Below are 27,725 nucleotides of genomic sequence, written 5' to 3' on the forward strand. Positions count from 1 at the left end.
ATAAAACACCACCATTTTTTCCTACTCAGTCTGTGTTCATAGAAGGGCTTTGGGGCAGTTCGGACACCCGTCCACCAGTGACATCATTAGGCATATATATATATTTTTTAATATATTTAGATTGTTATTATCGTGAGAACGGTGGCTTCAACTGTTCAGGAAAAGAAAGCCTGCCGTTTCTATTAGCTTGGATTCACCATCGATGTCACTGGTGGACGGGTCTCTGAACTGCCCACAGCCTTCCTATGAGACACATCAGTTGGGACCAATTATAGGAAGAGAAGTTGAAAAGTGGTCCTTTAAAAACGCCAAAATGGGTGAACAGTTTGTGTGAGGTAAGATACAGGTAACACAAGATATAAAATGACTGCACTTTATTATGTCATCTTCAAATCAACATGATCAATTATTTACATAGGCACATCGGAGAAATAGTCCAGCTCCCACAACCCCTTAAACTTGTTAGGCTTGAAAAATGTACGTGTGGAAATTAATGGTCTGACAATTCTCTTTTAAGAAAAGGTATAACCTGCTTGGCAGTGAATGATTCATTTATAATACTGTATAAACATTATACACACGCAATAGAAAAGGCAGCTTTTGTCACAATACATGCACCTCCTGGCAGAACTTCAGATATGTTAACACTAAAGACGATTGTGCAAATGTCCATTTTGGTCCCCGAGCATGTGTGTAAAACTAAAAAGGCCACAGTAAACATGATCCAGTGGTATTCTATTGTGGCCTTGAGTTGATCTTCATGGAGATACCGTGTCTAAAAAAAAAAAGGTATCATTGTTGCCATGTGAGATATTTCCACACAAACAGCTGGAATGTGAAATCATGTTTAGACTTAAAGATGAAGCTGGTTTTAGGATGCTTTCGGGAGATCCAGCCAGGATATTATGTGCCAGTTGTAAAACCAGCCAGCGGATATATGAATTGATTCGTTTGCCGTGGTGGGTAGCGTTTGCTATGTAAGCCTCCTACATTAGCAATGAAAAGATTCTTTATCCCGTCAAAATCGTTGCGTCGCATGAGCTTATAGATCAGCTCTTTTTGGTTCTGTGACAAAGTAAAAAATTACGTTTTGACATTGAGGCCACAGGGAATGGCTGAATCAACATTGGTTTGGGTGGAGAGAAAAGGGGGGAAAAAAAGTGATTGGTTATCTGTGGCTGACTCGGAGCAGGAAGGTGCGAATCTCCATGGGTTTCAATGTCACCTCCCAGACAGAGGAGTCTTCTGGCCGCTTTGGCAGAGGCTGTTCACCTGAAAAAAAAAGAAAAACATGCACATCAAAGCCATTTCTGAAACGGTGTCTTTTGACCTGAGATCAGATTAAAAAAAATGTCTTCTACATCCCGACAGTTTTCTGAAAAAGCCATGTTTCTATGTCGTTCTTCGATTTTCTCAAAAATAGCAGACCTACAAGCTACAAGGAAAAGCTCTCGTAGCCTGTAGCTTTTATTGAGAGAAAAAAGGAAGGAACCTTCCTTTTCCCTCAATAAAGTTGCCGCCTGTTGTAGCTGCCCGTCGACTACAAAACAATACTACAACATGACGTAACGATATCGTCCATCCCGACAGGATCATATACCCTAAATGAAATGGTGCCCAGGCTAGTTCCCGCCCCAAAATGGGTTAAAAGCTAGCCTAGGGGAAGGAATGGCTCATGTTCTTTAAATCCTAGGTGTCCAGTACAGTTGAAGACAGTCTACTGTATTGTTTTTCTGCACAGGTTTTCCTCTGGACACACGCAATAAGTTTGTTCCACTAAACGTATTGATACCGTCAAAGTTTCCATGCTACTACTGAGGTTTGTGATCCAGTGTTAATATGGACCACCATCACTAGGTATTTCAGAGATACAGTGGTTATTATACGCACAAAACCCACGCTAACTTTGGCTTACAGTATAGTCTAATCACCCGGATTGGATAACGAGGGCATAAGTGCCGGAACATTGCATGAAATAGTCCATAGTCTTACAACACAAGTTGCATTCAATGCAAAAACTACAAAAACGTAGCACCACTCAAGGTTTGAGCAAGTTGTCTGAGAACACCAAAGGCACTGCCGAGTAACTATGTTGAAAAGTGCTACCGTATACAAGCGTACTGGAATTTAATTTCAAACCATTCAGAAGTGTCTTGTACCTGTATGTGACTTCCAATCAAAACGTTTCATCTCGTCCTTCCACTGATTGGCTGACAGGTTCAGCTCAGACACGCCCAGCACCTCCAGGGTAGAGAACAGCTTCTGCAACATCAAGAGGAACAGCCAGGTGAAGGTTATTACAGTGAACCAATGAAATAACTAGAATACAAAATAAATTAAAGGTCCGCTGACACGCCCCGAAATTAATATGGGTGGTACAGCACATCACGTGGTCTGACTGAAAACAGTTTGAAACGGGGCTACGGCGCTAGCAACAAGTGGCTATAGGTCAGGCTAGCGTTTTTGACGGTACATTTAGCGTCATATTGGCTAGAAATGTAATTGAAAAAAAATATTTTTTCGCCAGAAATGCTTAGTTTGAATGCAATTGAGGTTGGCGTGGCGTTTTTTAGGGGAACTGCAGCACAAGCAGTCGCGACTACGGACGGTCTGCTGTTGTCTGGCCGCTGTGAGAGAAGCTCCGCAGCGCGACTACTGTTCTTTTCCCCTCTCAGCCGCAGGCTGACATGTACACCCTCGCTCTCACTCTGTAATACCGTAGTTAGTTACCACAACATTGTTCAAGTGAACTATAGTGTGTTTATGTTTGTATTCATTGTAATAATAAATATCGCTATGCCGAGGCATAGTCTTGCGGACGAGATCATGAGCCTCTACGGGGGACTGGGCATGTGTGTACACACACACACACACACACACACACGTCCCCCCGTGTGTGTGCAGCCTGCATCTGAGACGGGCTAGACTGTATGTTGTCATGCGGAGCGACGCGGCGATAAATAAAATAATCATAGCGATATTGATTATTACAATGAACAAGCATAAACACACAGTTCACCTGAACAATGTTGTGCAAAAATAATTTTTTGAATGAGACTTTCACCCAGTATTCAAGCTAAATGTGACGCCAAAATAGTAGCATAAGTTGCTATGCTACCACGGCCACCAAGCCCGGCGAGCCCGCATAGAAGTCGTTGGGGAAAGCCCCTCGCCACTCTGACGTCAGAATCATGATGGCACGGCCAGGGCTTGTAAGGAAATCAAGCGCTTCCCTAGTTCAGCTACAGATATGGATCACTGTAACGCACCCGAGATTGATACAAATCTAAGTGATTTAAGTCATAGATTATCGTGAGATTTACTATGCGGTCTAATCATGAACCACCCAACGAGTATTGGGACTAACCGTTTTAGAAAATTGAAACGTACTACTCGAGGACTTGTATGAAAAAAGCGTGACAGACCTGCAGATCGACAGCGACGGGTAGGGAGTGCTCCTTGCTCTCACTGGCCTGAAACTGGTGCTCCAGGCGCAGCAGTATGGACTCCCCGTCCCACTGGGACACCGTCAGCAGGTGGACAGCAGGGGGCAGCGCAGCCTGGAGGCCAGAGAACTATACAGAGGGGAGAGATAAGAGGCAGAACAGAGCACTATAGAGAGATGTGGGGAAAAGTTGAGGGGAACCTTGGACACGGAGGAACATAGCAGCCTGGTTTAAACACCGCTTTGCCAAGCTTTTCCCTTTTGCATTTTGACGACCATCTGCTCATAGATAACCTCTGTCTGTCCGTCCATCAACCCAGTCGTTCAGCCATGACATTGGTTTTCAACCAGTGGTCCGGGTACCACCAGTGGTCCTTGACGGGGTTTCTCCAGGTGGTCCCCAGCTAAATGATGAGCTAATAATCTAATGGACCCTTCTAGATATTTAACTGTTAAGAGTGTAAAATTATTCATATTACACTCTCAACGGTAAAAGTCTACACACACACAATGTAGAATAATTGTTATTTATCTCCTATGGTACCATGTCAATACAGCATGGAATATAATAGCTTGGGTTCTGAGAGGCTAAATCTAATCAAATGTTGGTCCGTGGCTCAAATGCTGAATAATGTACCTTTGAAAACGCTTGATCCATGTCATATCCATAACATCTGCCGTTTATAGCGTCCTCATTGGGATCGTTTTGTCGCCGTCTTTTATCATACCCTCCACTCCTCTCTCTCTCTCTCTCACCTCCAGTCTAGTGTTGGGGTGCAAGTCTCCATCGGTGAACGTCACCAGCGGCTGCAACACCGTCTCTTGGGCCAGGGGCCGGTGTGCGTCGGCAGCCCTCTGCGGGGGCTCCAGGGACAGGAGAAGGCTGCCGCGGACCACCAGGCCCTGGGGGTACTCGTCGGAGGTCTCGTTGAGGGGCTCGGCCACCCCGCGCACGTCGTCGTACAGCAGGCGCCGATGGAGCTGCGGAATGGAAGCGGAGGAGGCCGCGTGTATTTATGTGTGCGTGCTTAGGAAGACACAACAGGCCTCATTCAACAAAATGGTGCCTGCGATCAGATTCGAACGCGAGGGGCACAACATCGATGGAACCCCTCCTTTTGGTGTTTTAAACATTACGTTATAATTTAGCTATTGAAAAATAGCAGATCTACGAGCTTGTAGGTCTGCTATTTTAGACGTTGTCGTTTGTCGGACCAATGACTAGTCTGCACCCGTCTGTAAGCAAAATCAGAGGACAATCAGAGGCGCGTGCCTTCCAAGATTCCGCTTGACTTCCTCCTCCCGTTCAATAATAATTTGACATTATTATTGCTCATAGCAGCTTTAATATAGTTTTTTTTGTTGTTCAAACATGGGACTACATTGAAAGTATACATTTGTGGGGTCCCGCAAAACCAAAAAGACTACAGTAGACAGGCCATGCTGTCTGAAGTCTCCTGGGTGAAAGAGACCCTGGCTCACTCTGTGACATCATAAAATCCACACTGTAGAACTCACAACAGGCAGAGGAACTGACGTCAGGGCAGCTTTAATATAGTCTTATCATTAGACATGCATGGTATTTATAATGATAAATGCATCAAATCTTTTTTTTTTTTAATTAGGATTATATGGTCATATTGTTGGGTTTGTTTTGGCTTGTTTTTGGAGGTGGGGTTGGCTTATTTCTGTCACGAGTCGGCAACACTGCCATGGAGCAACATGGCGTCTCTCCCGTACGGTCTTCGCGTCTCGTCCTCTTTAGACCGTCCAGCGGCCACTGAGGCATATATATTTTTTTATATTTATGATAGAGCTGGGACTCGATTAAAAAAATATATCTAGATTAATCGCATTTTAATCGCATATCAATATTCAACCTGAGAACAGCGAGAAACCTTTTTTTTTAATGTTTTTTGGTATCCCAGTGAATCAATGAATAGCGACTACAGGATACCACTCATTTTCAACATTTTACTGTCGTTAATATACCCGTTGTGGAAATAATAATAAAAAGTCACCCCATTCTGTGTTGAACTGGAGGTCTGACAGTAACAAGTACATCTCAGTGACATCACAAAGCTGTACTTACTTCATATTGTTACTGTTTTTTTGTCAGACCTCCAGTTCTAGGCAACACAAAATGGGGTGACTTTTTATTATTTCCAGTTTTCAGTACTATAGAAAAGCGCCCAGTGAGAAACGTTCCGCGGTGAAAAAAAAAAGGTGCGATTAATTTATCTGTAGTTAATCGAGATTCATTTTTCTGTAGTTAATTAATCTAAATTAATCGCAATTAGTCCCGGCCCTAATTTATGATAATATAAAGTACAGAGGTCCTGATGCCACTCCCACTAACCCCCTGTGTCAGTGTTATTTTGGAAATCCCACAGGCATGTCATGATATTGAGTTACATTCGATATAAAAAGAAATATATACTTTCTTACTCATTGGATACATTTCTACTTTTTCCACCGTCAGTTGATGCTTCATTCATATCCAGACGAGTAAAAAACGCCAGGGTGGTTTGTTTATTTCTTAGAACACAGTTCTTATACGACGCAATCCAAGATTGGGGATTTTTGCCTGAACTGGCACTGTGGTCCAAGGTCTACACATACCACATGCATGTGTCTAAGACTAATATAGGTTACCAGAGTAGACAGACGCTGCAGTGTATTTTGAAGTGAACCCCCAGACTCCCAGAAAAAATAGCAGCCCAGAGTTTGTTCAGAAGTGAGCGTACGAGCGAAGCGTAGCGTGCTAGTGTCGCGTTTATCTCACCATGATCTCCAGTGAGCCGTTGAAGATACTGCTTCCACCCTGAGAGCGATCCGTCACCACCGTCAGCTGAGCGTCATTGTCCTGCGCACAAACACTCACCATTTATAGTAACCCATTCTGACCCGAGATCAGACTCTAAAAATGTCTTCTAAATCCTGACAGTTTTCCCGAAAAAGCCATGTTTCTATGTCAGTCGTTCTTCGATTTTTCAAAAATAGCAGACCTACAAGCTCGTAGCGCGCCACTCGGTGGCGCGCTATGAGCTTGTAGATCTGCTATTTTTAAATAGCCAAAGCATAACGTAACGCCAACACCAAAAGGTGTTCGCATTAAATGGGTTAACCGCTTTTGATTATATATTTGTATATAGCTAGTTTCAGAAAACTCTTAGGATTTAGAACAGGGGTTCTCAAGCTTGCAGCTCGTCACTTTGTGCTGCGCTGCATGCTTGTACATCCGCCATTTTTGAAATATCTTGAAATTATTGTTTTTCTTTAGCACAAATCATCTCTTCTGGGGGTCACATTTTCATATGGGCAGGGGGGGGGGGGCTAATATCTATATATATATCCATTTGGGGGTCCTTGGCATGAAAAAGGGTGAGAACTATTGATTCCATTTAGAAGGCATTTGTAGAATCAGCCTCAGGTCTTAATGGGTTAAGAGGACAGGTAGTCACATCTAGGGGCCGCAATCTGCATTCAAGGATGTTCCTAGAAGCTTTGTCATTGGTCGGAAAATAACCCGGTCGCAATGACTAACCAATCAGGAAGCAGACGGGCAAATCGACCAATGACAAGGCTTCTAGGAAAATCTTTGAATGCAGATTGCGCCCCCCTAGATGTGTCACAGCAGAGACTACATTTTTTTGGGGAGCGTTCTACCCATTGCTGGCTGTATGGGGGGAAAAAAGTCATAAAGAATTTGACATTATTATTGCTTATAGCAGCTTTAATATAGTTGGGACTACATTGAAAGTATACATTTGTGGGGTCCCGCAAAACCAAAAAGACTATAGTAGACAGGCCATGCTGTCTGAAGTCTCCTGGGTGAAAGAGACCCTGGCTCACTCTGTGACATCATAAAATCCACACTGTAGAACTCACAACAGGCAGAGGAACTGACGTCAGGGCAGCTTTATTATAGTCATTTGTGATCAACCACAAACCCTTCTTTGCAGAATTGTTTTAAATAATTTTAAATGATCAAGATTGGCGTGGGTAATCACGGTAAGTAAAAACATCAAGTTAATCTACAACAGGTGCAGGATAGAGAGCCACACAAACCTTGATGTACGCACGTGAGTTGATGGGGTAGTAGTTGCCAGCGATGGGTTCAGATTGTTTTAGCTTCCACGTTGGACGGAAGTCTTTCCTTTGGGACGGGACAGCACAACACACACACACACACACAATGATTCTGAATTACATTGATCAAATTTTTAAGTTTTACTCGACGATACAATTACTTTTATCGTTGAGTAAAAACCTCTTATCTCCACATTTATGTTTTTGGTAAATGAATGCCCTACTTCAGTTACGGGGGTCAGTAGCCTATGCATGTCAAACTGGGCATCCTTTTCAAATGGGGTCTTGCCCTGAAAATTCATTTTCAGGGCAAGACCTCGACCTTGCACGTGCGGACTCGGCCCCCAGCCTGGTACCGTAGTCAAAATATGGCCCTTGAGGAAAATGTATTGGGGAACCCTGCCCTACGTCATCATACAATCATCATCAAGAGTGTAGTACAAAAGTAGTAAAAATAAGCCAATGTACACAAGCTAACACAAACGCATTGTGAGCTTGTGTACAGTGGCCATTTACCATTTCAATTTGTTTACAAAAACAATAAAAATGGAACGGTTTTGGACATACAAGGCTTCCACCCGACAGCAACGTTATGCCCATCGAGTCTGTGGTTAAAGGGATAGTTCAGATTTATTTAACTAAAATATTAGTGCGACTTTCGTTCAACTTTGACCCCTCCATCACATGGAACAATTTTTTGGGCGTAGGACACAAAAAACATAGTTCTGTGTGATAGAGGGGTAAAAAAAAAAAAAAGAACAAAAGTTGCACTAATATTTTAGAAATAGGTCAACAATACAAATGAAGGAACTACTTGATATTCATTCAAACCAGAGCAGAACTCCCACCACGGGACTCTGGCAATCAATTAATACAGTTGCGACCACTATATTAATGGCAAGTATTTCATACAACTTACGTTCAAAAAAAATCTGAACTATCCCTTTAAGACTCCAATCAGAATTGCCGACTAGGGAGTGGACCATACCTCTTTATACCAGATAAATCCGGTAAAGAAAACGGTCTTCCTAATGCGGCTTACTTTCGCTGCAGCACTTCTCTGCCGTTGGAGTCGGTGTAGAAGACTCCTGCAGAGTCGATACTGGTGTCTAGACGCGTGATTACTTCTTTTCCCAGGTGGTCACTGAGAATGAAAAGGAGGAGTTATAGCGAGTTAGGAAGTATAATGTGGCCTAGGGAGAATAGGAATAAATGAATGCAGAGAGAATAGGAAAACATGAATGCAGATATTGTTCATGTTCCTCTTATCTTAAAAAAGGACCACTTCACCACTTTTCAACCCATCATTATTGGTCCTCACTAATAAATCATGACAAAACAGCACAATTCTTTCCTACTCAGTCCGTGTCTCGTAGGAGAGGCTATGGGCAATTCAGAAACCCGTCCATCATCGTTATTTTTTAAACAATGTTTTTGATGTCTATTATCGTGAGAACGATGGCTTCCATTTTTGCATTGCATCTTTTCAGGAATAGAAAGCTTGGCGTTTATATTAGCATGGATTCCCCATCGATGAGGTCACTGGTGGACAGGTTTCTGAACTGCCCTCCTATGAGACACAGACAGAGTAGGAAAAACAATTGTGCCGTTTTATCATGAACATTAGTGAGGACCAATTATATGAAGATGGGTTGAAAAGCAGTGAAGTGGTCCTTTAACAAATGCACCTACATCAGAACGTGTATTAGACTTTGGTGCAATGGATGTCTCTATATGCTTCCTTTGTGAGTCATCCACCGACCACCTCTTTAACCTTTTAAAGAGGTGAACCCCATTTGGTGTTGTAAACATTGTTATAATTTAGCCTTTGAAAAATAGCTCATAGCGTGCCTACGAGCTTGTAGGTCTGCCATTTTTGAAAAATCGTGAAAATGTGGCGCAAATCATTGATTATATATTTCAGAGCGAACATTTTTAACGAAGATATTTGCTTCTGGGGGGGGGTCCCTACATATTTTGAGATGGGGGGGGGGTCCGTGGCCCAATAGAGATCATTCTGGGGGTCCTCAACATGAAAAAGGTTGAGCACCACTGACATAGAAGCATAGGTTTTTCAGAAATTTTAGGATTCAGAAGCCTTTTTTTTTTTTTTTATCGACCTCAGTCCAAAATGGGTTGATCAAAACCTAAGTCCAACTCATTCAATCCAAAGGAAAGAATAAAAGGCTGAGTAATGACAGGGGAAATAAAAACAAGCGCTCTCGGTTCTCTAGTGCTGCACAAGAACTGTGAGTTATATATGTTTAGTGCAGCTAATGACTGCCCCCTTCTGTTTCCATTGCCACATATCTCGCATCACATCTAATAAAAAATGGCAAATGGTGCATTTATATAGCGCCTTAATCTAAAGTGTTGTGCATTACATTCACCCATTTCAAAAACACGCATCCGTAAACACGCATCCGAACGATGGAATAAACCATGCAAATCACCAACCTGCTCATCGGGAGCAGTTCAGTGTCTTGTTAAAGGATTTATCTATTTATTGTCTTTTGTTTATTGATCTATGATGGCCGGTTGTAAATGTCATTAGTATTGTAACGTTAGTACACATGTTCTTCTTATCATATGCCGTAACCATTTATTTATTTGGATCACAATGGAATTAAGTCCTCTTGACTTTTTTGTGCAATCCTGATCATTCTGTATGCTGCTCTTCTATGAATTGTATCATGAATATATCAAATCAAATCAAATCAAATCAAAAGGATGCTTTGACACTAACCCAGTTCCCCCGGTGCCAGGGGCTCCCCACTTTAACTGCTTTTTAAACCACTTGAAATTCTATTTTAAAACTTTGGCTGTTTCGAAAATAGCCCATCTACAAGATCGAGCTTGTAGATGGTCTCTTTTAAATTATTGGAGGAAGAAATTATTTAAAAGCACACCTTTTCAGATGGGGGGGGGGGGGGGGATCTGTGGCCAAATATATTAATCAAATATAAGCTAGAGTTGATAGCTCAAACGCGGACAAGGGCCAATAGGCCAAAACACGGTCGCTTCTGTGACTGCTGCTGTATTTTAAACACCTAAAAGACTTAGTATAGGTTATTTTGTAGGGACAAACGTACTATTTAGTGAATGCTTTTTCAGGCACACTAGTTTCATTTAGGACCCAGGTTTCCTTTTACTGTAGGCTTCCGTTTTTGGTACTCCTTGTTCTAAGAGGACCCCAGCTGGTGTGCAGTCTACATGCACACACACACACACACACACACACACACACACACACACACACACACACACACACACACACACACACACACACACACACACACACACACACACACACACACACACACACACACACACACACACACACACACACACACACACACACACACACACACACACAGTCCGTCTGTGAAAAATCGTGAAAATGTGGCGCAAATCATTGATTATATATTTCAGAGCGAACATTTTTAACAAAGATATTTGCTTCTGGGGGGGTCCCTACATATTTTGAGATGGGGGTCCATGGCCCAATAGAGATAATTCTGGGGGTCCTCGACAAAGGTTGAGCACCACTGACATAGAAGCATAGGTTTTTCAGAAATTTAGGATTCAGAAGCCTTTTTTTTTTTTTTCGACCTCAGTCCAAAATGGGTTGATCAAAACCTAAGTCCAACTCATTCAATCCAAAGGAAAGAATAAAAGGCTGAGTAATGACAGGGGAAATAAAAACAAGCGCTCGGTTCTCTAGTGCTGCACAAGAACTGTGAGTTATATACGTTTAGTGCAGCTAATGACTGCCCCCTTCTGTTTCCATTGCCACATATCTCGCATCACATCTAATAAAAAAATGGCAAATGGTGCATTTATAGCGCCTTAATCTAAAGTGCTGTGCATTACATTCACCCATTTCAAAAACACGCATCCGTAAACACGCATCCGAACGATGGAATAAACCATGCAAATCACCAACCTGCTCATCGGGAGCAGTTCAGTGTCTTGTTAAAGGATTTATCTATTTATTGTCTTTTGTTTATTGATCTATGATGGCCGGTTGTAAATGTCATTAGTATTGTAACGTTAGTACACATGTTCTTCTTATCATATGCCGTAACCATTTATTTATTTGGATCACAATGGAATTAAGTCCTCTTGACTTTTTTGTGCAATCCTGATCATTCTGTATGCTGCTCTTCTATGAATTGTATCATGAATATATCAAATCAAATCAAATCAAATCAAAAGGATGCTTTGACACTAACCCAGTTCCCCCGGTGCCAGGGGCTCCCCACTTTAACTGCTTTTTAAACCACTTGAAATTCTATTTTAAAACTTTGGCTGTTTCGAAAATAGCCCATCTACAAGATCGAGCTTGTAGATGGTCTCTTTTAAATTATTGGAGGAAGAAATTATTTAAAAGCACACCTTTTCAGATGGGGGGGGGGGGGGGGATCTGTGGCCAAATATATTAATCAAATATAAGCTAGAGTTGATAGCTCAAACGCGGACAAGGGCCAAAACACGGTCGCTTCTGTGACTGCTGCTGTATTTTAAACACCTAAAAGACTTAGTATAGGTTATTTTGTAGGGACAAACGTACTATTTAGTGAATGCTTTTTCAGGCACACTAGTTTCATTTAGGACCCAGGTTTCCTTTTACTGTAGGCTTCCGTTTTTGGTACTCCTTGTTCTAAGAGGACCCCAGCTGGTGTGCAGTCTACACACACACACACACACACACACACACACACACACACACACACACACACACACACACACACACACACACACACACACACACACACACACACACACACACACACACACACACACACACACACACACACACACACACACACACACACACACACACACACACACACACACACACACACACACACACACACACACACACACACACACACACACACACACACACACACACACACACACACACACACACACACACACACACACACACACACACACACACACACACACACACACACACACACACACACACACACACACACAGTCCGTCTGTGAAAAATCGTGAAAATGTGGCGCAAATCATTGATTATATATTTCAGAGCGAACATTTTTAACAAAGATATTTGCTTCTGGGGGGGTCCCTACATATTTTGAGATGGGGGTCCATGGCCCAATAGAGATAATTCTGGGGGTCCTCGACAAAGGTTGAGCACCACTGACATAGAAGCATAGGTTTTTCAGAAATTTAGGATTCAGAAGCCTTTTTTTTTTTTTTCGACCTCAGTCCAAAATGGGTTGATCAAAACCTAAGTCCAACTCATTCAATCCAAAGGAAAGAATAAAAGGCTGAGTAATGACAGGGGAAATAAAAACAAGCGCTCGGTTCTCTAGTGCTGCACAAGAACTGTGAGTTATATACGTTTAGTGCAGCTAATGACTGCCCCCTTCTGTTTCCATTGCCACATATCTCGCATCACATCTAATAAAAAAATGGCAAATGGTGCATTTATAGCGCCTTAATCTAAAGTGCTGTGCATTACATTCACCCATTTCAAAAACACGCATCCGTAAACACGCATCCGAACGATGGAATAAACCATGCAAATCACCAACCTGCTCATCGGGAGCAGTTCAGTGTCTTGTTAAAGGATTTATCTATTTATTGTCTTTTGTTTATTGATCTATGATGGCCGGTTGTAAATGTCATTAGTATTGTAACGTTAGTACACATGTTCTTCTTATCATATGCCGTAACTATTTATTTATTTGGATCACAATGGAATTAAGTCCTCTTGACTTTTTTGTGCAATCCTGATCATTCTGTATGCTGCTCTTCTATGAATTGTATCATGAATATATCAAATCAAATCAAATCAAATCAAAAGGATGCTTTGACACTAACCCAGTTCCCCCGGTGCCAGGGGCTCCCCACTTTAACTGCTTTTTAAACCACTTGAAATTCTATTTTAAAACTTTGGCTGTTTCGAAAATAGCCCATCTACAAGATCGAGCTTGTAGATGGTCTCTTTTAAATTATTGGAGGAAGAAATTATTTAAAAGCACACCTTTTCAGATGGGGGGGGGGGGGGGGGGATCTGTGGCCAAATATATTAATCAAATATAAGCTAGAGTTGATAGCTCAAACGCGGACAAGGGCCAATAGGCCAAAACACAGTTGCTTCTGTGACTGCTGCTGTATTTTAAAACACCTAAAAGACTTAGTATAGGTTATTTTTTAGGGACAAACGTACTATTTAGTGAATGCTTTTTCAGGCACACTAGTTTCATTTAGGACCCAGGTTTCCTTTTACTGTAGGCTTCCGTTTTTGGTACTCCTTGTTCTAAGAGGACCCCAGCTGGTGTGCAGTCTACATGCATCTACACACACCACACACACACACACACACACATACAGTCCGTCTGTGCAACCATTTCCTTATATTTGAACCTCGTGCTCTCCGACTCTCGAAGCCCTGTGGAGGGTATAGCATCAACCCCCAAAGTATATACACTCCAAGACTCCATTAATAAAAAGGCCAACAAATGTCTTACGCAAACCCATCACGGTCTGCACTCACTCTATGGGTACGGGTCCAACGGTCCACTCCAACTCCAGAGACCTGCTGTGGGCGTAGAGGCGGACCACCTGAGACACCCAGGGACCAAACCACTGTCTGACCTCCTGGACCACCGAGGTCTGAGGCAGCCGAGCAGGAGATGAAGTACGACATAGAAGAGAAAGAAAAGAAGAAAAGGATAAATGGGAAACATTTCATGGGATCAGGAATTTCAATTATAATTGTTCATTACTTTTTCACTAGAATCTAATATTTGTATGATTCACCACCAGGAGCCTGGGTGGCTTGATTCTAGTCTTAAAAAAAATGTATAGATATAAGACATACCAAGCAATCAACCCAGATCCATTTATTTTTGGTTGGCGGGTTTTGCCAATGTGAGACGGGTATACAAAACGGACAGCACACATACTGGTGTGTCCCCTCACACAAGATATCAAGAGTGAAATATGGTATTGATTTGAGCTCACTCTTTGTGGGCACTAACAGAGAGACTTTGCATAATATGCTACATGCCTGCCTGTCACGTGTGGAGCAATAGAAAGCTCCTGTTGTAAAGGGATCCTGTATTGTCTATTGTATATTTTAATGTATTGTACCTTTTAAAGTTTTTTTTTGATTCATGGGTTTTTTTCTAATTATTGTTTGGACCCAATGTTTTATACATTTGTGTCAATAAAGTAACCAACTATAAATATCTCTATGGGAAAAATGAAAGCATACACAAAAAATTGTACTTAAGATACCTTCAAACACAGTCAGTGTGTTCCGTCTACCTGTATACTCTGGGTTTTTGCCGTCTTGCTGATGATGAATGGGGTGGAAGAGTTGGGTCTGAAGATGTAAGCACCCGACATCTGGTTACTGGCCGAGTTGTTACCATCACTGGCATTGTACCTGGAATATATAACAGGTAACAAACAAAATGCAGTCATTAGACTGACAAACGTATGCAGGTGTGTGCGTGCGTGTGTGCGTGTGTGCGTGTGTGTGTGTGTGTGTGTGTGTGCGAGAAAGAAAGAGAGAGAGACCAGTAGAAGTTCTGTGTTAGTTTGATGGTCTGTCGAGTCTCCAGGTTACTGAGGCTGCTCAAAAGTCCCGTCTCTGGGTCAAAGGTCGCACGCAGGAACTGGTAACGCAATGCACACAGACTCACATTAAAAACCATCCATCCATCCATGCACTTTTCACACTGTATTGCTGGGCTGTTAAAACAGTTCAAATGCCAGGGACGACAAGACGAGTTGAATCCAATTATGCACTGATTGCCAGGGACGACAAGACAAGTTTTGATGTTTTTATATATATATATATATTTTTTTATCCATATTTAGAAAATTCCTCTAATCTGGTGTGCAGGTGATGACATGCAGATGACATGCATAATATAATTACATTTTCTCTCTTTTATTTATAATGGGCTAATTGACAACGAGAGACAAAACTGGTGACCACCAGGTGCGGCACTGAATGAAAGTGTCGACAACTTTCATGGGATTATGCCCTTCATAATCTATAACTGTAACCGTACCTTGTTCTCGATGGCAGCCACTCCCGCCAGGGGTCTGGGCTGTGCGGGGGCCGGTGGGGGTCTGCTCTGAAACCGGGACACAGAGTAGGTGCTGTAGCCCAGTGGAGGAGCCTGGACCTGGAAGACCAGCTCATTCACGGCATAGCCCCTTCCTCCCCTCAGCGCCTGGGTGGCTGCAGACACTGGGACAACCTGTGGACAGGACACAAGAATATGGAGTCGTATTGTAAAAACACACTCTTAGGCGCGATTCATACTCCCATTTTTTAGAGCCGAATAAAAGCCGGTTCGGCTCTGTAGAGCCTACAATGTGACGTAATTTGAGGTTCGGGGGGGGAGGGGGGGGGGGGGGTACCGTCCTAAAGTAGTCTCTTCGGTGCCACTAGCATTTTCTGACGAGCCAAAATCATTTCGGCACTACAGCGGTAAAATTGGAGTGTGAATGAGCCCTTATAAGTGTTCAATGTCAATGAGTGTACAATATCAAAGGGTCCATTTGCACGCTATCAGAGTACGATTATCACTCAGGAATGTACTGTGGTTAGGGTATGGCATTACCAAAAATTATAGCGATGTTATTTTGTCAGATATCGTGAATAGTTATTAATCTAGTTGATTGCACCTTGATAACAGATTTAGAACAGGCCGCAATCTGCATCACAGAGACTACATACAAACATGGGACTACATTGCAAGTATACATTTGTGGGGTCCCGCGAAACCAAAAAGACTACAATAGACAGGCCATTTCTCCCTCTCACACACAGTCACTGACCTGGCAGTCCACAGGTACGCCATTAGCATCAGATATGGAATACAGCGTTCCGTTGACCGGCAGCCTGACTGCCCTCGTGACTGGACGAGCCAAGGGGTTGTACACGTTTACCGAGAACTGAAAGAGAGCGGTAGGAGTTTAACCATCATTTCTTTCACGGACTCAATTTGTACACCTCAGTCCAGGGCTAGTGTACAGTCAACATGCAGTATGTGTGTAGCATTACCTTTTTGCTGGCCTCCGTGAGAGGACACACACTGATGTTGAGGTGCTCGCAGTACATCCTCGGAGCAGACGAACCAGTGAGGGCAGCGAGGCTGTTACTGACCAGAACCTGAGGAAGACGGGGAGAAGCCATGGTTCTTCTATAAGAGCACCATTATCAAGAGCACCATGCTCCTTATGCAGTGTAGAGGAACATAGCTGAACACGTACTACAAACGGTATAGTGAAAGCCCAAGCGCTCTAGTGTGGGACAAATAATGAATGAATTACATTACGGGAAAGGCAGGAGAGAGGGGAGGAGGAATATCATGTTATGTGCACTGTACATCGGGTTGGATTTGCACTGGGGTCAGCTGCGGTAATGCTAGAGACTCTGACGTTCTCCCACCGTTTAGAATTTCAGCATTTAGAAGACACTCTTACCAAGAACAACTGACAAAGTCTAAGTCTAATCTTCTGAATCGCTGCATCAGGGTGTTGAGTTCTGCAGTGTCACTAGCTCTGCAGTCACGCCAGTGCGAGTCTACAATACAGGTGACGCGCCCCGCACCCCTAAAAGCTGTGCATTGAGTTGACTCCAAGTGACCAACATACAGTGTCCATCTGCATCCTATAACTATTTTAGCAGATATTGACGAGACAAGAATACAGAATACACATACATAGGCGGACACATAGGCGAACACGGACATTGCTGTTCCTTGGAGTGGTTGCACCACTCAAAAAAAAGATCTTATACATAATCACATTCCGTGCTCAGCCAATCAAATCATCACATTCCGTGGTACAAACACACAAAGCTGTGCATAGGTGCTCAAAAAACAAAGAAAAGAAAAGGAATAAAACATTAAATAATAGCAGTGTATAAGTCAGTAGAGTTGAGGACATAAACAACAAGGATGTTAGAATCAAGGTAGAACTGATGAAGTTAGTGTTTAGGCTGTGTTGGAAATTGGAAAGTGAATCTGCAGGTTTAGGAGTCATTCAACATTTTGGGAGCCAGAAGAGACTGAGGGACAGACCTCTGGAACCCCTTTTGGTGTTAGCATTATGCTATTGAAAAATAGCAGATCTACAAGCTCATACGAGCTTATAGGTCTGCTATTTTTGAAGAACAACCGACATGGAAACATAGCTTTTTTTTTAGAAAACTGTCAGGATGTAGAAGACATTTTTAGAATCTGATCTCAGGTCAAAATGGGTTAGAGTCATGTGACATATTGCCCTACCTGACAGTGTTGCCAGCCAATGGCCAGTCTCCTGGCGTAGTCATTAGCAACATGTTGCTTCTCCGTTCCCGACACGGCGTCGTGGTGCTGCGCCACGGCCATAGCCTTTCCTGGTGACCAGAGGACAGGCTGCCATCAACCATTTCCACTTGTATAATATCCCGGCGCAAAGCACTCTTTATACAGTAATGCATTACGATAATGTATTACGACTTGGGAGGATTTATGTCTTTACATTTAACATCCTTTGATATGTGCCGATACACCGATGACTTTATGTGACGGAATAGACTAGACTTCAGGCAGAATTAAACTTATTTAGGCTTACTCATGGTCTGGCTGTTTCCTTCTCCAAAGACACCATTCCTGGACACTTGTCCGCCCAGCACCTCCAGTTGGTTGCAGGTCTACAAAACAGCAAAAGTCACACAGTTCTAAGACAAAAGCCACAACTAACTACTCTTCCTCACTCTTAAGGCCTACTCATACTGCAGTTTGAGGTGATAAGTTATCACCCATTAGGTGACAATATGCTATACATCTAGAAAAGTGCCATCATACTCGGTTCAGATCTCTCGCGCCGCCATATCACTCACGCACGCACGCACACACAATGCAGTTCTTTCTCCTCTGCTTTCTCCCTCTAATCCTTTCCGTTTTCTATTCAGTCCTTTTCTCTCGCTTTATGTGGTCTCTTTCCGTCTCTCTGTGCCTGCAAAACCAAGGGGACCGCCCACCAAATTTCTAGACCAATCAGTGAACGAGGTGATAGCCCCAGAGTGAAAGCACTTGTCAGTAAAAAAAAGGGGGGGGAAAAAAAGAGTGTACAACGCTTGAGATTTACCCAAGTTAGATATTCTTTCTTCTTCTCTTGCAACATAAAATAGCACACATTTGTTACTCCAAAAATATTTTTGAGCGCTGGCCAAACTGTGTCAGAGTAAAGGGAGTACATTTAACATGGGATATAGGCCCGGTTGGGATCCGGAACCAACATTGATGACATCACATTTGGAACCATTTATCACACGGTCAGAGCTGGCAGAACTGTACAATTACAATACCGGTGATTATCAAATAAGGACCATCTTGTACATTTTGTACAGTCAAGAGTTCCATTTGTACACTCACTGGTGGCCTTTCATGACGACGCCAGGCCCAGGAAATGAATCCCAATGCATTTTTCCCCATAGACATTTCAAAAAGTATTTATTTAAAGACCTTTTAAGCGTCGTACGAAGCCAACTCGAGTCGTGACAAATCATGACAACACACACAGTATTTTGGACTAAACAAATAAGTGTTGTAACCTGCCGTCTTTTTGGCCCAAAACATTGTGTTTATCGTCATGATTTGTCACGACAAGAGTTGGCTTTGTCCGTGGCGTAAACGTCTTTAAATAATTACTTTCTGAAAAGTCTGAGGAAAATGAACAGGGATTTATTTTCCCGGTCTCTCTCGGGGGCAGGACTGCGATGCTATAGGAATCATTAAATGGGAACTGTTAAGAGGGACTCGTTAAGGAACCGGAATCGTTTAAATCCTAAACCCCATGTGGGACTACCTGCAGATAGCTGTTGCTGAGTCTCTCATAACGTTTCAGGGCTGGCCGACTGGTGAAGTAACCCGTCCAGAAATTATGTGCATCATCAGCGTACGGGAAGAAGTCATCCGTCTTCAGAGCCCTGGGAAGACAGACGGAGCACAATAAGGGATGAGCGAGTGACGTCAGGACGTCAGGACTTCGGTGGCCTTAGAGGCTCACTAAAAAAAAAAAAAAAAAGAAAAAGAAAAAATCTGATTATTATTCTCTCGCCTGCACACACGTCCTATGCATCCAATCGATTTAATTCCCCGTGACGCGTGGACGCATTTTACCATGCTACTGTAATAAATAAGAGCACGAGAGATGATGGTCCTCCCACCAGGTGAGGTTGGCCCCGTGCAGTTCTTGTAGGTAACAGGAGGGGGTGCTGTACAAGACGTTGATGCTGCTGCCGTTGGCCTGCTGAGCGTTGACGTAGCGGATCAACTTGTCCAGGTTCTTGTACCACAGGTTGGCGTTCTCGTACTGGAAGTCCGAGCCCATCGTCATGATGATGTGCTTGCTTTTATACACGGCGGCCTGTAGGAAGGACGCGAGTGGAAGGAGAATGAACGACAAGATTTGTACAACACGATGCCTTGCGCATTTCAGTCATTAATGTGCGTTTGTCATTAGGGGTTTCACAGAATGATCCAATACTAGACTATTACAAAAGTACTATTCTACACATATGTACATCAAATTTAAAATATTAGCTAGTATATCATTATTTTTCACATTTTGATAAAGAATAGTCTATATCTGGCCGTCTATATATATATATATATATATATGAGGATCATGACACTGACCCCATCCGACATTCCATATGTTGATCCTACCCCACCCGTCCTTCCTCTTCGAGGATGTCTCCCTTTTGACTGATACCCGTCCACATTCAAACTCTAGACGGGGCCCCGCCCCAAAGTTATTAGCGCAGCCGTGCCCCGGCAGCCGGCAAAAAACTAGAGTTCTCAAGAGGCCCGAAAATTAAGGCCACCGGCCCTACCTGGGCCCTAACTGGGCTGTGCCCGAGAGCCCCCGCCTGGCCTTACCAATTAGCACACATTGGACGCCCTACACGGCCCAGAAATAAATAAAGTCCATATATTGGCATTCCCAGAACTGTATAGTTTCAGCACAACCTCGCCTTCAGGGGCGTCTTACTGGTATTAGCTTATTGTATTCAAAGTCGAATGCGAAAGAAAATCTGTATTTGCGAATGCCCTAGTATGCATGATTGAGTTGCATGACCCGACCTGTTTGGTGGCGATGTTGCGGAAGCGCGTCACCACGTCGTCTACGTTATAATCTTCTAGGTCTGGGTCGTCTCGGATCGGTGGATCGTCACAGGACTGGTCCCAGCAGAAGCCCTCTGGGGGGTTGTATCCATTAGGCAGAATGCCTGGAGGAAAAGCCAATGGACGGCACACACACACACACACACACACACACACGCGCACACACACACTTGAAAAGTTAATTTCCATTGTCCGTCCAAGTTTCTGACACTGACAGTGTGCGAGTCCTTTTCGTTGTTATTCAAAAGATAAACATTTTATTATATGCACTTTTGTCCTACGCACCAGTCACCAACCTTTTGAGGTGCGCATCAACCTTTTTCTAAAAAGGAAATTCTCAAACTGAGACAAACGTCTGACCAATCTTCACTCTTTGAAGCCCAAAAGGCCAAGCCAGAAATCTTAAGAGCGTCGCAATCCCGCCCCCTTTCATCACGACGCCAGGCCCAGGAAATGAATCTCAATGCATTTTTTCGAAGCCAACTCTTGTCATGAAATGACAACACACAATATGTTGGACCAAACAAATAATTACAAAGAAGAAAAACAAAAAATGTGTTAAAACCTGCCGTTTTTTTTTCCACTTTCTAATTCTTTGTTTAGCCCGAAAAATTGTGTTTGTCGTCATGATTTGTCACGGCAAGAGTTGGCTTTGTCCGCGGCGTAAACGTCTTTAAATAAATACTTTCTGAAAAGTCTATGAGGAAAATGAACGGAGATTTATTTTCCGGGTCTCTCGAGGGGGCGGGACTGCGACACTCTATAGAGCGGTCCCTCCCCCTTTCAGAACGACGAGTGGCCCAGGAAATGAAATTCAATGCATTTCTCCCATAGGATTTTATTTAAGTATTTATTCAAAGACGGTTACGCCGTGGACAAAGCCAACTCGGATCGTGACAAATCATGACAATGAACACAATATTTTGGGCCGATCAAATCATTAGAAAAGAAGAAAATAAAGGCAGGAGACAACACTATTTGTTTTGTTTTTCTTCTTATGAATTATTTGATCGGCCCAAAACATTGTGTTCATTGTCATGATTTGTCACGATCCGAGTTGGCTTTGTCCGCGGCGTAACCGTCTTTAAATAAATACTTAAAGAATAAATACTTCCTGGGCCACTCGTCGTTCTGAAAGGGGGAGGGACTGCGACGCTCTATAGCCACATCAAGTCAACAACGTCAGCCTATCATCTCAATATAGCAACTATGTTAGGATTTTAGAATCGGCCTCAGGTCTTAATGGGTTAAACATCTAGGGTTAAATGGTAAAGGTTAGACGTTAGTTTAATGGTCAGAGTAGGGTACCAGTGAAGAGGTCAGCCATGGGGGGTGCGAGGCTGTCCGATGCTCTCCATAACAGCTCCTGATCCAAATTCATTATCCTGTTATTTCGATCCTGGTAGTCCAGACGGCCAAAGAAAAAGCCATCATACCCCATCTAGAAAAACAAAACAAAATAAAGAAATTAAAAAAAAACACAAACAAACCCTGTTACCTTTAAATAGTGAGAGGAGGTTGTTCAAAGCCCTTGCTTGACCATACAGGGAAGCAATTCCCCTCTCTCCCCATTGATGCGCGCCAGTTATTTCTCAGTCTGCACTGATCACAAGACCGACCTCTCCATATATGGTCATAATATGACCGAATCCCTTTAATCCATGCTAATATAGCCAAATAACCAGGTAGGATGAGATTATTCTTAGTTTGAAATGAGGAAGGAAAGACAGACACTATTAGAGGGGAAGTAGTAGACTTAACGACGAAGAGATCATGACGATAAGACAAGACATTATGACAGACACCACCTGCACACACTGCAGTCTGAAATGGCAAACAGTCAGTCCCCTCTGACAACATAAAGATGTGCTCGGCTACCTGTGCGAACATGGAGGCATGCTCCCGGGCGTGCCCAAAGGGGTCGATGTGCCATGCCACGCGAGGGCGGCCGCATGGCCCAAACGTGTCATTGAGGAACCTCAGGCCCATGGTCATTTGGTCAATGACAGCACTGTAGTGAGTGGTTGCCTCGTCGCTCATGCACCAACCACCGTTCACAAACTCCAGACGACCTGAGGGCGTGGGGTGGGGTACAAGCAAAAGGGCAGACAGAAATATTTAAATATAGTAAAAGGATGTTGGGGTCAAGGTCAAGGTAACATTACTTTAATCAGGCCACCTGGGGGGGGGGGGGGGGGACTTCACAGGAGTGTGATGTTTTATTTAGCACAGCCAGAGGTAGCTACAATCGTAAAGCAAGTCAAAATATAAGCCCAAGGTCACTGTTGTGAGTGCTGGTACGATAAGTCCATTGGCTGAAATGTGTGGTTGTATCCACTGACCCATCTCCAACTACACCATACCAACCAAAAGCTCTTCACAAGTCTTGTAAATACAGCATGACAATCAAAGACAGGTAGGGAGCCATGGTCCAGTCAAAATGACTGCAATAAAAAACACTGGAAATAAATCAAGACGGGTAGAGTTATACATGAATAATCTGTGTCCGTCTACGTGACCACATTTCTTCCTTCTGTCGTTCCCCTTTTCGGGAACGATTCCTTCCTAAGATCTCTTATTTTATACATCCGACCATTATTTATCCATCTAAACTACAGAGGTACAGCATAAGATAACCGCCTCAAGGAACCCTGAGGGTCCCGCTTGGACCCCACTTTGAATACCACTGATCTGAATTAAATAAATCATGTGAATTTTATGTAGTACATCAATATTGAATAGATCGTTAATTTTGTTTCAACTTAATCTACAGACTTCAATGTACATGTAGGCACGCAGGCAAGCGCTCGGGTGGCGCAGTGCTAACGTGCCTGCACACACACACACACACACACACACACACACACACACACACACACACACACACACACACACACACACACACACACACACACACACACACACACACACACACACACACACACACACACACACACACACACACCCCCCCAAAGAGGTTGTGGGTTCGAATTAGGGCATTCACTTCTAGTCATTTTTACTAGTCGACTAGTTGTTCAACTACCCATTATGTGTAAAAAAATATATTTGTACATTTAAAAACTATGTACATTGGTGACTATAACTATAATCTACCTGATCTTGAGGCCTACAAAATCGGGAAAATAAAAATAAAAATGAATATGATTTTTCAAGGTCGACTAGTGGATTTACTAGTTGACTAGTTGCTTAATGCCCTAGTTCTAATCCAACGTTGCCATGGTGGTGCATCCGGGCATGCAGGCCTGTGTACCACCTAGCCTGGCTCAAATATGTTCTAGGCGAGTGAAACGGAATGTCAGGCTACTGTGTGTGTACTGTACCTTCATTGACCAGCTGTTTGACAGTCTGCTGCATGGCGGAGCTCTGAGTCTTCCACCAGCGGTAGAAGAAGGCCGTCTCCACGTAGATGAACCTCCTGTCCGGGTTCTTCAGAAGCTGGTCCACCACAGAGTCCAGGATGTACTGCACCCCCGCATGCTGGATGTCATTACGGTCTGCAATGACATGCATGCATGGATTACAATTCAGGCACCATTCTGTTCATCATTTGTAAGATTATTATTATGATTATTAGATACATGCACGCAGTGGAGCACACATACACATGGTGCAACATTGAAAATACCCTCTGGTGTTGACCCCATAGAGCACCCAGATAGTGAAGTAAATTCGCTTTTTTTTAATTTTTTGACTCAAATAATGTATAAAGTTCACTCAAACCATGCATAATACCATCTAGACTCCAAACAAGCAGCAACCATTGCATTTCACAATGGCTTCCTGTTGTAACCAATGTTCAGACAACTTCAGAGGATGCTCTGATATTTGATAACCCGGCTTATCATGTGGACCGTGTTCTCCAAGTGCTCTTAAGGGTCAGTGGGCTGTATTTTGCGTGTCTTAAGTACCAGGTCCTATACCCTAACTTGAGTAAACTAAAGACCTGGAGGCGTGATCAATGCCATTTGGCTATTCTGAGTGGCCAAAGAGCATTGATCACGCCTCCAGGTCTTTAGTTTACTCAAGTTAGGGTATAGGACCTGGTACTTAAGACACGCAAAATACAGCCCAGTGTATTTACGAAAGCACCCAAATACTGAATATGTTATAGGGGTTGAAAAACCCTGTGTCAAATAATGAATCAGTTAATCATCCAGCACAACTGAATTATGTACAGATATGTTAAATTAAATATATTGGAAGTATAAATATTATTGAATATGGCCTGTTCTTTCTATAGTGTATGTGCACATGTAAGAGACAATAAAGGAAATATGCAAACTATGCACACTCTAGACAAAATATACTACAGTTAACTTTCTGCTTACACAACCATTGGCCAACGGTCAAGTTATACAATGATCATCTGCTAGACAACAAGACAATAGCCCATGCAATGGTCATTGTAAAACATTTTATACTTTAACGGTTGTTAAAGTTTTAGTGGATGTTTTCCACTAAAAAGCATGTGACTGAACATAATATGTTTGTATTATGGAATGTATGGATGACTGACTACTATGTCTGAGGAAGTGAACTTCTCATACAAGTTGCAAAATCAAGATTACAGATTACTCCTTTGTAGATATCTAGAGATAACTGAAGATAAATAGTTAAATTGGCAGAGCACTGATTCCATGTTTGAGCACATGCAACAACACCCAACTGTAGATACAGGACACCGACCTCCATAGAAGTACTGGTCCACAGTCTTGAGCCAACCTACGTCATCGTGGGTGTGTGGCACCAGGTGGACATTCAACATGTTGGGCATGGTAGCATGGCATGACTAGACGACACACACACACACACACACACACACACACACACAATTTTAACAAGTCTACAGTACCACACTGTAAGCCATTACAAAAGGTCAGTACTAGTGTTGACACTGTTCGGTATACAAAGTTATGCCGTATACCCACTTCTTTTTCAGTGTACATAGCATGCGCAAATGTAAAGCATGTTTAAATGTCACAAGACATGATAAGGGAGTCTGGACTTGCTCTCACCAAGAGTATATCTCTCTCTCTCTCTCTCTCTCTCCCTCTACTACCCCCCCCTCCCGACACGGTCGAGGCAGATGGCCGCCCACCCTAGAGTCGGGTTCTGCCTGACGTTTCTTCCTAAAGGGGAGTTTTTCGACAACTTGTTGTGATTTGACACACTAATTGAATTGAATTTATATGGTCTGTACAGTGTACACTAGCTCTGGTCCATAGCTCTAATGCCTTTGCATTAGAGCTATGCTACTCTTCTCATCCTGCGCTCGCATGAAATGCAGACCAGCCTCTCGTCTGTAGCGAAAATAAAAATAACGTTTTCACTACTCACCAATACAAAGGCGATTTGTGTCATTACTTGGAAAGCCCACTTTCCTTAGTGGATGCACTCTGAGCCCCCCACCAACACGTATAAAAACTTTTTAGCCAGAAAGGGATTTTGTTTTCCACCGGAAGGAAAAAATCTGTAGGGTTTTCTCTTTCTCCTTTCTGGCCAAAAAGTGCATTTTATACGAGTGGCTCAGAGTGCATCCACTAAGGAAAGTAGACTTTCTAATAACACAAGCCGCCTTTGTATTGGCGAGTACTGGAAAGGTTCTTTTAATTTTCACTACAGACGAGAGGCTGGTCTGCATTTCATGCGAGCGCAAGAAGAGAAGTATCATAGCTCTAATGCAAAGGTATTAATTAGAGCTATGGACCAGAGCTAAGTGTACAGTCACTAACTGGCCACCAGGCACACCTTTATTCTGACATTTTTTAAGCCATGCATGTCACTACTCATTTGCTACGCTATAGATACCACAACACTGCATTTTAGTCATTCAGCAGTGACAGTGTGACACACAGGCTGCAAATGTATACCGTTGCCCCTTTTTGACCGATTGAAGTTTAGACAAAACATAGTTGTACATGTCAAAAGGATAAAACACAAAAAGGCTTGAGAGCTTATTTCCATTGTGGTACTATTGAGTGCAAATATGTGCAGTGGGTAGCAGTACTAGCAGACACCAGCAAAATAATAAATGCAATAATATTCATATACATTTCAAGTTTTTCAACATACTAATGCAAAATACATAAATGTACAGTAATATCATGATGGTTATAATTAGGTCCAGCTGCTATTCAGCTAGCCCTGATACATGACTGCCATGATGATTAATACGAGAGTCATGAATCATGGCTACTATTCAGCCAACTCTTTATGGAGGACTTGAAGTTAGTAGCATGTAACTCACAAGGCTGCTCTCAGCTCTAACGGTCATATGGTATCCTAGTTTGCCAATCAATATATCATCCAGAAGGGACTTTCCAAACACTATACTGACCATTTGATATTTTTACATTATATTCTGGGGGATATCATACCTCAATCCATTTTTTCTGTCATAAAATGCACTATATCACACAAGATTTGTTTTCTATAATTTAAAAACATTCAATATTCAACTATGAGGGCATAAAATGTTTATGAACTAATAGATAGGCCTGTCGCCTGTGTGTGATAGTGTGATTCATGACTGAAAGTAAACTGAATAGTATGAATTTATCCCTGGAATGAGTCCCTATCATAGGTCCCTATACTGTATTGCGAGCATGCCATAGGCAATTTATTTGCATTAGGCCTATCATCATTTGTTGAATGAATAGACGACTGACTGATCAGGTGAAACCCCTCAGTAATCAAATACCTAACAAACTGTAGATTAGAGAGAAAACTGAGGTATCATAATATGAAAGTGAAAGTACAGTAACTTGCAGCAGTTAAGATTCCAATACGTGTTAGAAAAGAAATGCAGCCAAACTCTATACACACTGAATAGTGAATACTGCTAATTAGTAATGTGTGGCTGACCTTGTATCCACAGGACGAGGTATCGTGAACATCTTGTCCGAGGGGAAAGCAAAATACACAACTTTGAAAGAGCAGGAGAGCAGAAACCAGCTGCAGCACCGTTGACGCCATGTTG

General features: G+C 42.7%; 1 protein-coding gene across 1 annotated transcript; it reads right to left on the reverse strand.

The window, feature by feature from the left end:
• Nucleotides 1-359: 359 nt before the first annotated feature.
• On the reverse strand, nucleotides 360-27,725 carry LOC308312213 (lysosomal alpha-mannosidase-like). The gene is made up of 23 exons (XM_080794597.1): nucleotides 27,611-27,725; nucleotides 25,433-25,535; nucleotides 24,067-24,240; nucleotides 22,604-22,797; nucleotides 22,034-22,166; nucleotides 20,684-20,829; nucleotides 19,765-19,964; nucleotides 19,404-19,524; nucleotides 18,168-18,246; nucleotides 17,840-17,949; nucleotides 16,612-16,719; nucleotides 16,386-16,502; nucleotides 15,611-15,802; nucleotides 15,111-15,208; nucleotides 14,856-14,976; nucleotides 14,080-14,198; nucleotides 8,580-8,681; nucleotides 7,517-7,604; nucleotides 6,231-6,311; nucleotides 4,202-4,426; nucleotides 3,426-3,575; nucleotides 2,160-2,262; nucleotides 360-1,272 (listed from the first exon to the last, which is right to left on the reverse strand). Exons 1-23 carry the CDS (start codon nucleotides 27,719-27,721, stop codon nucleotides 1,169-1,171), a joined length of 2,979 nt encoding a protein of 992 aa, XP_080650723.1. The 5' UTR covers nucleotides 27,722-27,725; the 3' UTR covers nucleotides 360-1,168.

The sequence above is a fragment of the Protomyctophum bolini genome (genome assembly GCF_963924005.1).
Source record: "Protomyctophum bolini genome assembly, contig: SCAFFOLD_159, whole genome shotgun sequence".
In the NCBI taxonomy this organism is placed as follows: domain Eukaryota; kingdom Metazoa; phylum Chordata; class Actinopteri; order Myctophiformes; family Myctophidae; genus Protomyctophum; species Protomyctophum bolini.

Coding starts and splice junctions, on each gene's coding strand:
- LOC308312213 (XM_080794597.1), bottom strand. CDS start 27,721: ATGGCGTCAACGGTGCTGCAGCTGGTTTCTGCTCTCCTGCTCTTTCAA. Junction 8,682..14,079: donor GTTGGACCCGTACCCATAGA/GTGAGTGCAGAC, acceptor TTTCATTCTCAG/TGACCACCTGGGAAAAGAAG. Junction 2,263..3,425: donor CCGTCGCTGTCGATCTGCAG/GTCTGTCACGCT, acceptor TTGATGTTGCAG/AAGCTGTTCTCTACCCTGGA.